This window comes from Belonocnema kinseyi, chromosome 7 (genome assembly GCF_010883055.1).
Source record: "Belonocnema kinseyi isolate 2016_QV_RU_SX_M_011 chromosome 7, B_treatae_v1, whole genome shotgun sequence".
Classification (NCBI taxonomy): domain Eukaryota; kingdom Metazoa; phylum Arthropoda; class Insecta; order Hymenoptera; family Cynipidae; genus Belonocnema; species Belonocnema kinseyi.
The window spans coordinates 94,532,314-94,544,620 of record NC_046663.1 but is presented as its reverse complement, the minus strand read 5'-3'; the positions used below and the strand labels follow the sequence as shown (position 1 = coordinate 94,544,620).

At 28.6% G+C, this 12,307-nt stretch overlaps 1 protein-coding gene across 1 annotated transcript in view; it reads right to left on the bottom strand.

The window, feature by feature from the left end:
* Positions 1-6,418, bottom strand: part of LOC117176559 — a gene marked incomplete at its 3' end in the record, with an annotated part of 19,785 nt that extends 13,367 nt beyond the window's left edge. The window contains exons 1-3 of the mRNA XM_033366814.1: positions 5,761-6,418; positions 1,556-2,192; positions 1,089-1,235 (exon numbers count right to left, since the gene is read on the bottom strand). Coding sequence (XP_033222705.1) covers positions 1,089-1,235; positions 1,556-2,192; positions 5,761-6,285 — 1,309 coding nt within the window. The remainder of the gene's footprint in view (positions 1-1,088; positions 1,236-1,555; positions 2,193-5,760) is intronic.
* Between the last annotated feature and the right edge of the window lie 5,889 nt (positions 6,419-12,307).

Below are 12,307 nucleotides of genomic sequence, written 5' to 3'. Positions count from 1 at the left end.
AAAATATATGTGTCTCAATTTTTTCTAGTGCCGAATAGTCTTAGTTATTGGCCGTTGAAAAGCAGTGTACCGGTAGTGGCGTTTTGGCCGTTTAAGGGTTAAACTGAGATTCAAACTTTTTAGTCAAACAAATTTTTTGTCTTGGTATTATTTTTATAACAAAAATTGTCTCAGCAAAAAATTTGAAAATTCGATGTTATAAAAAGTAATTTTCCAACGATAAAAATTGTTTAGCCCACGTAAGTCACAGGAAGTTTTCATTATACGAACATATATTTTTCTTAAATATTGAACAAAAATGGTGGATATTTCCATAAGGCAAGAGTGAAGAGAATTTTTTGCTCATGGAAATTGAATTTAGCAAAAATTATCAATTAAAATGTCTGTACAATACCATATATTAAATACTATTAAATTTACAATCTCTTAACACAATTTGAGAGATTTGTTGAACATAATCACGAAAATACTCTAGAAGGATACGAATTATAACGTCCAATATTGACAAATTCAAAATTATATGCGACTGACCAGCAAATGATAATCTCATTTTCAAGTTTCTAGTTTCTACAATTTAAATTATGCGAAAAAAAGAATTGTAAAATACGCTTATAATGATATTTTCAGAAAAATTATTTCATAAAAATGTATTGAACAGAACAATAATTGACTAAAAAAGGGAACTATCGATTATTTGAAATATGGTCTTAAATTGTTAGTAGGATGCGAAAGAACTGTAATCAAAAACAATATTTCATTTGCAAATAACATTCAGTTAAAATCGGTTCCATCACACCTTGTTTTAGTAACAACAATCATACAGAATTTTCTAAACTTGAACTTCAGTTTATTTGAAATTTCCTACCGTAGTCAAAATATTACAAATTTATTTAAAAATTACTGTATAAACTGTTTTTTATATGCATTACATAAAGTGCGCAATATCTGTACAAAATTTCATCGGGGTTTTGGTCTAAAAGAGTGCGTTTCACCTTTTTTTTAAATTTCTTTCTTTTAAAATGAATCTCGAATATTTTAAAATTTACACCAAAAATTCCCGTACAAGATCAGAGATAAAAGAAACTTACCCTGTGGCTTTGGCAATATAATTGGTAACGCTGTTGGTACCAATGGTGGTATACCAGCCGCAAGATTTTCTTCATTTAAATCAACATTGACGTTCACAAATGCAACTGGTTGAGTTATTGACTTCCCGTCCTTAGCATATTCGTCCACTGCAAATAAAAGATTAGTTATATAAACATAATGCTATCATATTATTTTTTAAATAAAACCTTTCGTCCACAATTCTAATGCAATATATAAACGGTATAGAAATTAGGATGGTCCAAAAACAGTTATTTGTGATACAAGTGCGCAAAGTAGGCGATTCCGACTACCTTTACATTAAATTCAGAAAATTGAAACTTTCGCACGTCCAGGATTTTCTTTAAAGTTATAGTTATTGTTTTTATAAGGTGTTTATCGTTGAATTTAAAATTATTGATATTTAATACTAGATTCTCATTATGAGAATCTTGCCTAAATTTCTCACAGTGTGGCGGTGAACTTTCTCCGACCTCGCAAACGGAGGATTTTCCAGTTGTTGGAGTACCAGTCCGGATGGAATCCGCATTTGTTGGTCTTGATTCGTTGCGAGGAGTTTCTCGTGAATTTGACGAGTTTAAAACGATCGATTCAGTGATTAGATTACTCACTATTTTCTTATTTTGTAAAGACTCGTCAATTTTGCCTTCGAGAACTGTGGCTGATTTCCATCCAGTGTGTCGTCTCAGTGTGGTAACATTTGCTCCCGAATCAGTAAGTAAATTCGCCGAAGTTCTTCGAAAGCTATGTCCAGTGTAGGCCTTAGGATCGGGCAACTGTAGATAGGATGCTATCTGCTTCGGCATAGCACCAAATTTATTAATCCCAATTACCTGCCTGGTGCACCGCCCGTTCTGGTAGTTCAAGAAAAAATGGTGTGAGGTGGTGTCTTTTGGCCGCAAATCGCAGTACTTTTTAACGATAGCGTAGAATTCCCCAACAATGGTGAACGAGCGTACTAGTTTGTTTTTCATTTTTGGAAGTGTGACCAAAAACATTGAATTAAAATCTTTTACATCGTCAACTTTAATATTGTACAGTTCATCTCGCCTGCACGCACCAGTTATTCCAATAATTAAAGCGGTCTGAAATAAAATAGTAAACGTAGTTATTTACATAATGTACAAATTTGTTAAATCTGAATTAGTCAAATTGATGTCCTTCATTAAAATTAATTAATAGTTAGTAAAAAAAGTTCAGGAAACCTCATTTAATAACATATAAGTAATCATCAAAAACATCTACGTTTGCCAAAGAAAATTTTAACAGTGAAATCAACATAGTTTGTGAAATTCGACTTGACATCAAAGTTTGTCAAGTACAGTCCGCTCTCCGAATAATGCCGGATACGGGCTGGAAGGTGAGTATTTTTCGTGGAACTCAGCTTCCTCCACTCTTTGCACGTCGAAGCGCCATCGAATTCGCGTCCGCTTATCCTGAATAGTGCCGCTCGTCAAGTTTTCTCTTTTTTCCCGCAAGTACGAAGTGCATAAATTTGGATGTTTTTTTTGCGATTTTGATTCAGCAAAAACGAGTCGTGTTTGTACAAGCATTGATTCGGCAAGTATTTGATTAATCATTACATGTACTACAAAGCATTCATCCGGTATATAGCCTATTTTCGTACATTTATTTGAGTGGCATTGAGAGACTCGATTGAAATGCCGGCAATCGAAGTGATAGCGCGTTGGTGGGGGGTGCAATCGAGCACAAATGAAGAGAAACTACACTATTCAGAGCGGCATTAATCAGAGAGCGGACTGTAATACTAAAAGTTATCTAAATTTAAAAAAATATAGATTTTATTAAAATTACACAAATATTGAGAATTTTATTAAAAAGGGAAAAATAAAAATTATTAAAAATATAAAATATCGCATTGCTGGGCAAGCTTTGATTTCGCAAACTATGAGTTCACTGATAACTTTTTACTTGGCAGAATTTTGCTTCTTAGCCGTTATTGGAGAAATTTCACTTCTTTTTGATTAAAAAATGTTTTTAAGTATAATGGAACCTGGAATGAAAAGCAGTTTCGGGCACGGCCTACACTGGTCTTGATCTTAAATCCAGGTAATCAAAACATAAACAGTCAGGGCCGTTTGAATCAGTTCCAGTTGAAATACATAATATTACCCACCAGAAGTGCGTTCTAGGAATATTGTATTCAAGTTTTCTAATTCCAGGTTCCAGTATAAAATACTCGTTTTAAGATAATGAAGAATCTGGAATGAGATTCTAGAAACGGTGAACTGGAATATTTCTAATAGTGCTCTTTAGAACAAGTCTTTAAATGGTTTCAAAGAATGAAAGATTGTATAAACGTTAATGGATACTATTTTAAAAAGATATAATAATGATTGCGCTCAACACATTATCTTTTCTTATTCATTCCGGAAACTTTTAGAGTGACCTACGTAATTAGTATTGCTATTATAAATAAAAATATAACACGTCGCCCTAACGTTATAGTATGTCATGTCCCTCAACTGTCAAACTGAGAAAATGAGGTTCAAAGTTTAACAATAATATACTCTACAAAAACTGTACCAAATGTCGAAATAAGTTTATCGGTAAAAATAATGTATTATCAAGAACATATTAGTACAAATTTTAACACTATTATGAATGTATTTTAGCTGACATGGAAAATTGATATTTGACATTGCGTAATATGAGATTTAAAAAATGAATTCTTTCTCAGAATTATAGTACGCCATGTACACAAAATATTTAGAGATTAACCATTTATAATGATAAATTCCTGACTTAAACGTTGAACAGAATGCAAATTATTGAATTTTGAGTAATTTTACTTTGATTGCTTTTAAGATTACATTTATTTTTGAAAATTGTTATTTTTCAAATTGAACTTAGGTTATCCATATAAAATAGGCAATAAGAAGTTGGCGATTTTTCATATAAAAGTGCAAAAAGGGACAAGGCGTAATATAATTCTCACTTTTAATTAACGTCACTATTTTAATTAATAATTGTAACAGCTAACAAAATAAATTTCAGGGGAAAATTTATTAAAAAACAAAGTTTAACCCTTATCGATCCAAAAACTAACAATAGTTCAAAAATTTCAAAAAGTGGACATGGCGTAGTATAACTCTATTGGGCGACTAACTATAAACAGTTTTTCCATTTTACAGATATTCATCTAGCAGAGTTATATTGAAAATTTAGCATGAATCGGTTTGATAGTGTAAGCTCCAGGTCGCCTGAATTACAAAAAAAAAATCAAACTGGAGCATCTTAAAAAAGAATTACTGTACTAAAATTTCATGAAACGTAGTCCTACATAATTCATCTAAGGACATGAAAAGTGAAATAATTATTGAATGCGTATGCACGTAATTTATATTTTGGCGATTTTTATTAATTTCAAAATGTTTTCTGAAAATCGATGAAAAATAAACTAAACTTTTTTTTATTGTAAATAATCATTAATCGGTAATTTAGGAATATCGAGTTATCTGTTAACTATTTTTCAATTGTTTAAATAGTATAAATTTGTTTCAAAATTTTTTTAAGGTAATGGCTAAATTAACGTATTTTCTGGGCGTTATGAGTCCTGTAATCAATGACAACCATAAAATAATGTTTAAATAATTTTACGATTATTGAACTGATGCTTGTTTGTTGAAGCATACAGTTTACCTAAAAAAAAATCAAAATAAACATTTTATGTCACTAAATCTTAAAGAAATTTAAATTATTTAAAAAATGTATTTTATGTTGCTTATCTGACGTGTTTCTTTTTTTATGAGTAGATGACAAAATGTGCTTTTTTCTATTTTTCAACAGATTTAATTGGCATGAGATATTTATTTCTTTGCATAAAATCCTTAAAATAAAATAAATTTTCTAACCAATTGTAATTTCTTTAGAAATGTAGGAGTATTCTTAAAAAAACAAAATAGTACTTGAAAATATTGAATGAGAAAAAAGAACTTTCAAAAAGCGTGAATTTACCGCAATATTATGTATAATTAAAATTTTTCATTTATGCGGTATCTTTGGGGACCCATAAGAATGGATTAAAGTCATTCTCCCTGAAAAAGTATTATTGACTCTTATTCTCTGACGAATTCTGAACAATATACTGAAATACGAAATTATTTATAACATATCACCGCGTTTTAATATTAGATTTTTTAAAAGTGGAATTTTTCCATGTTAAATCAAAAGCAACTTCATGGCATTTGCGCAACCTCTAAGTATTAACTAATTTCACTTAAATTTGGAATTTTGTTTCGCTTATTTGAATAAAATTTGGGGGTGGGAGAGGGGTAAGAACAAAAAAATTTAAAAGGTGTAAAATGAGGACCACCCTAATATAGCTAAGCTACAGGTCGACTGAACTGTCAAAAACGTTAAATTTTTCATTTTTTCTGAATCTGCTGTGTCCAGTTTCTAAACAATGGATAATGAGTATATGCAGAAGTTATTATTTTATTTTTTATTGATTACAAAAGATTTGATGCAAATCGGTCCATAATTAACAGAGATATTCAATGTATACACGATATACTTTTGAGCGCAATATTCAATTAGTTTGTATAGACTGACAGTATTTTTTAATTAGTTATTTTTCACTAATTCAGATAAATTGTTGTAAATATGTGTTTATATTTACGGTATATTTACCTTTGTTGCCAAGTATTGGTGGTCCGGAGCTTCGTTAAGAAATTTTTCAATATCATTTGAAGATAGGATTTTTGATTGTTTACTCTTGAATCCAGTAGCCTGCCTTTTCAAAAACGCCGTTAACTTTGTATACTTTTCAATCTTAATATTATTCAGACTATTCAATGTTGTTTTTAGCATCGAGTAATGAGACCAAAGAGATGATGGTTTCATTACTTTTGCAAGATCATGAAAATAAGTCATTAAAGCACTCTCCGATACTGATTTAATCTTCTTTGCTTTAATCCATTTCATAAATCGGTCGTACGCTGCGTGGTATTTCATTTTCGATCTTTCAGGCAATTCTTGTTTCGAAGTACTTGCAGCTGCTCGATCTGGTGGAGTATAAGATTCATCACTAGTGTTACCGGACTCTTTATTCTCTGTTTCTTCTTCTTCTTCTTCTTCTTCGTCTTCTTCCTTTATAAACACACAATTCTCTTCTGCCTCTTGCTTGATATCGGTGGACGCTTTATTCGAATCCATGATCTTTTCAAAAGGAAATTATCACTTGGATTGCATCTATATCTCACACAGTAAAAAAACCGGTTACTTGGTTACTTCGTAAATCGGAACTGACGCTGCACTATACTTCGTGAACGCACGATTCGCACGGTGAACGTGAACGGCGTCACCGATGTGGAATGCAGTGGAAAGTTTCAGATCCCTAAAGTGCGCATGCGTCAAACATTCTCGCAGTCAGTTGGAATGAGTCACTTTGCGTAGTGGTAACTTTGCGCATCATGTAGAATTTAGATGCAGGGCCGACGAGAGGCCCCAACCTCGAGAGTGACTAAGGGCGAATAATTAAGGGTAGGCATTCGGAGGACCATCCAGGATTTGGGGGTTTGGGTTTAGTTTCGGGTCGTTAACGGTAACGGCGTCTTCGATTCTCGCTTCCTGCACTTTTTGTATGTATATATTTTTATTTTTATTTTGTATTATTAAAATGTTCATAATTATAATTTCCTTAAAAAATCTTAGAAAATGAAACAAAAAATATCCTTTTGCGAAAAACATGATCCTTTTCTTAAAAAGTGTAGTCACCAGATTTCGCACACATTGTTGTCGGCAACCTGGATTGGTTGCGACAATACAGAAAGATGACTGAGGGTTATTTTCAGTTTGTTTATCTATTAATAAAAATTATAAATTTTCTGCACCATTAAATTTTTTAATCGAATTCCAAAGTATGTAATTTTATTTTACGATATAAAATTTATGATTTCATTGAAAATAATTTTTTGAATATTGAGAAATAAATCTGTTCTTAACATTTTGCTACCACACACACTTAGAATATGTTAATTTACAAAGCGTATACAAATACAAGTGTATCAGTACTGGTAAAAAGATCTATGTTAACGGTAAAAAAAATTACAGTTACCGTCAATAACATGTGTAGGAATAAAATTCAAATAAAAAATGTAGAAAACAAATGAATATTATATATAATGCTTCACACTATATATAAACTATATATAATATTTTCGCCTGAGAAATTTAAAAAAATTGAAAATGTTTCAAAGGTATTTAGAAGTTTTAAAAAGATGTAAAACTTAAAAAGATTTGAAGAAAATTAACTACAAAATGTAGATTTTTGAAGATTTCGAACTAAAAGTTTAGAAATTGTTTAAGAAATTTGAAAAAATCATAGAGAATAAAACTGTTAAAAAAGAATCCGGAAAATTTCAACGCAATTTTTGTAATTGTGCAGGATTTCATGGTAATTTTAAGAAAAATTGTAATCATTTTAAAAAATATTTAGAAGCTTTAGATGTTTATGGAGAATTTTTAAATACATCTTTTAAACTGGCTCAAATTTTTCCTAAAATTTTCTCTAAAACGCTTGTTTGCGTCGCTGGATTTTTATTTTACTATATTAAAATAACACTATTTAAAAGTGCATAATGATAAATTGTGTAATATTAAGAGCTCTACAATTTTTTGAAACGAAATCTCTTCAAATTGTTTGGAATCTTTTAAAATAACTTAAAATCTTTATAATTCTTATAAATTTGTCGAATTTTTTCATATCGATTTAAAACGTTCAAATCTATAGAAATACCTTGACATCAAATTTAATATCTAAAAATCTAAAAAAACACGTTAAAATAAAATGCACCCGCGCGTTAAGGTCCCTGGAAAAACTATTTAAACCAATTTTTTTTAATATTAGGAGTTCTAAACCATTTTTAAACAATAGCTCTTCAAATTCTTTCTAATATTTTGAAATTAATAATTTAAAAAATATATTTTGTTCCATAAAGTTCTTTAGAATTTCTTTGAAATCACTTGAAATCGAAAAAAAAACATTAAAATATGTAGAAATCAATTGAAATTCCTCAAATATGAATTAAAATTATTTATTAAATTTAGTATTTCAAAAATTATAACACATATTTTAATATCAATTTTTTTTTAATTTTGTAAACAAAATCTCTTAAAATTCTTTGGAATCTTTTAAAATATTTAAAATCTTTCAAATCCTTCGAAAATTTGGTATGTCTCGCATCCCTTGAAATTGTTGATATCTTTACAAATCAGTCTGTGCAATGTGTATGCTGAAGTTGCAAAATCGTTTCTGGACAAAATACTTTGTTTTGAAACGAAATTTGAATTTTGTTGAGATTTTTTTTAAGTGTTACAATATCTGAACTCTCAATCAATACTGATATTTAACTGTTTTTCTTCATTCTGATAGATCTTTTCGTTCACGTACCGCCTGATATTTCAAAAAAATTTTAACTGATAAAATAGAATTTTTATGAAAATCTTTAAACCTACTTTTTTTTTAAAAGCCATAGTTTGATTTTTTCTTGATTTATTTGAGTTGGTATTAATACCTTGCATTTATCCCAGAAAAAGTTTATTCTATGCCCGTGTGTTAGAAAAGAGAAAAATTCTGACTTTTAAATGAAATTTCGCCTTTTTTGCAATAATGAGACGAGACATAAAAAAAAGTTTTAAAATGTCCGTCTTTTAGATTTACACATTACACTTTTTTACGAAAGATTAAAGAACCTTATTATTTTAAGAAAAATAAAATTATAGTCGACTTTATTAATATTTTAGAAAAAATTTCGAAAAAAACGCAAGATAGAGAAAAGTGCTGAGAATTTTGTTCAGAAGTTTTCAAGCAGAAATACCTGACTTTTAAAATTTTTTTGTATCTCGTCTCGTTATTGCAAAAAATGAGCATTTTTATTTTTCATACAAATAAATCAAATTTTATCTTCTCCAAGGGATACATAAGCCTTATTAGTACCCACTTAGACAAAAATGAAGAAAAAATAAAATAATGGCCTTTTTGAGAAAACTGAGTTGAAAGATTTTCAGAAAAATTGACGTCATTTTGTCAGTTTAAAACTTTATTTAAACTTTCCGGCGGATTCTCAAAGTGAACGAAAAGATCTATCAGGTTTATGAAAAATAGTATGATCGATATTGGTTTAGATACTGCAACACTTTAACGATAAATATCAACTCACTTGTTATAAAATGAGTTACCAACTTTAAAAGTTCTAATACTCATAACATAATAAAATTATTTTATTTTAGTAATAATCGGTGAAATATGGGTAATCGAAAATCCCTTAAATGCACTTTGTATAGCTTGCCGAATTAAAATTAATTCACTGTCAGGGTTAATTCGAGAATTATTGCGAATCTTTTATCTATATATTTCTTGAACATTAATAATAATATAAAATCATATTTTAGAAAAAGTTATTTTTGATCAAGTTAGAATTTTGTTAAATACCAACAAAAATGACGTTTTTATGTATTTGCTTAATGGAGATATTTATTTACCATTTTTTTCAAAGTATTTTTCATAAAATTAGTTCTATTCAAAAACAATAATATTTTTTGAATGTGAAAATATTTTTTGGATTTAATTCTTAGGTCAGTTCAAAATAGTAGAAAAGGAGAAATGAGCATAAATTAAAGTTGGATTTTTTTAAATTTAGAAAAATATAAGTTTTTGTAAATAACCGAAAGTATGATTTTATATTGTAATTTTTTATCGAAAACTGTACGCCTAAAAAATGACAATAATTTTTGCACACATACTTTTTTTTCAAAATGTAAAGACTTTGAACTTCTCGGTGGAAGAAAAATACATGGGCGACCCATTTTCCTTTAATTGGCAGCTTTATAATTTCAAAAATGTAAATATTGTGTTGACATTTTGGGAAAGTGTTCAAAATATATAAGAGTTTATTCATTTGTAATTTGGAATGTAACTGAGCAGAAAAGGAATTTAGAACTCTAGCTGAAATATAATATATAAAAATGCATTGTTTAAACAAAATAAAATCGAAAGTGGGCCAGACAGACGTGCTTATATATATTTTGAACCATTTCTAAAAAGGTTTGAAGAATAGCTTATGTTTTGTAATTATAAAGTCACAACACTGCTTTAATGAAGACCATTTTTGTATTTTGCTTATGTTTGAAACATAAATATTTTTGAGGCAGCACATATGTCATCCAATTTTTCCAATCCGAGTTTTGAAAAAATCAGAAATCTTAAAAAATGCTTCTTTCGGACCACCCTAATAAAAGATCACACAAAAATAACTTATATTCACTACAGTGTTGGGTAGTAATTTATTACATGTAACTAAGTTACTGAAAAGTTATGTTATTTGTAATTTTTAGGATGACTGAGTTACTATTTTTAAAAATAACTTTTAACGTAACTTAAGATTTTTTTAGTAACTTATAACTTTAATTATAGCCAGGATTTCATTTTTATATATTTCAAAATTTCAAAATATCCTACTAAACGCCTTGATAGTCAGTTTTTAATTTAATAATTTTAGATTTCAATATTATAAATTGTTTGGTTTCATTTTTAGTCAGTTTTAAATATAATAATTTTATATAAAAATATTTTAAATAGCTTGGTTTCAATTTTTAACGTACAAAACTTTCGGGGGCCTTAAATTCTTAAAAATCATAGAGTATCAAATTGAAAGACATGATAGTTGCACAATTCACTTTAAAGGTTTTGTCATTAATCATTCTATGGCTATTAAAATTGAAAGGGTTGAATTTCGAAAAGAATAATTTCAAAGTTGTCAATTTCTAAATTATTTAAATTTATTTTTAAAAAATTAAGTAGTTTATCTTCTTCAAGTTTCTGGAGTATACATTTTTTCATTTTTAATGTTTTCCATTGAAAATTGATTTTGATTTCGAACGTTTTTTTAAAAGAATAATTAATTTTTAAAGGTTTAGAATTGAAATTTTTTATTTCGAACGATGAAAATAAAGGTGCATTTTTTATTTTAATTAGAAAAATTTGTCAATTCAATTTTTATGTTAAGCCATAATTTTTCAAGTTTAAAGCAAATTTAGATTTCTATAATTTCAGAAGCTTTGAATTTATATTCATAATATAATTTTTTTAAATTACAAAAATTACAGTTTAAATGTATGAAAATTCAAAAGTTTTTAATTTAGAATGCTTTTAATTAAAGAATATTACAATTTTTTATTCCTTTGAATTTTAAATTATCCAATTTCCAAAATTCAAATCGTAAAATATTGCATTTGTAACGTTTTGAAATTTTCCTATTTTGGAAATTTTAATCTTAAGTGATTCAATTCCGAAATTCTTGAATTCAAAATAAAATGGTTCAATTTTGAACATTTTGAATTAGAAATGATACAATTTTTTTCGCCGAAATTACAAATTTTCGAATTAAAAAAATTTGGGTTTGATTGCTTAAAATTTGAAAACATTCTGTTTAAAACTTTGTCAATTTTAAATCATCCAATTTGAAATGCTTTTATTCAGAAATAATACAAGTTCAATTCATTCCATTCGAAATATTGTCCTTTTTTCCGAATTGTACCTAATTTAAAATATTTTGAATTTTAATGTTTTCAGTTCAATATCATTTAACACTTTAAAACTATAACTAGGTACTAAAAAAAAAATAACTTACCCAACACTGATTCACTGTCAAGAACAGGAGGTTCTCCAAGGGCAATGTATCGTTTCCTTGCAGACTGCGCAGCTTCATAATCAGCACTATGATTATGGTCCCTATGAAGTCGCGGATTCTTGCAATCTATAGTGGTAACTAGACTTCCTCGACAAAAATACGATCTTCCGACACACCTCCATCGTATATTAAAAGGTTGTTTCTTGTGTAAGGTGTACATATAACCATTATGTATGACTTTCGGACCGCCTTTATTGGATAGCACCACCTAATATGATTAATTTTCGAACACATTATACTAACTGATATGAACTGATTCGAAATGATAGATATGAGAACGAGGAGTTAATTACTCCTGAAATCTGGTGTACCACTCTCTTCCCAATCCCATGCAATCATTTGAAATCCCATGAAATACTTTACAATCCCTTGTAATTCCTCCTTACACAAAAATAGTATAGGAAATTAAGTGTAGGTCTATAATGAATTTCCTATACTGGATTTCATATAAATTGTTCGCAATTCCAGAAAAATCATTGTAGATAATC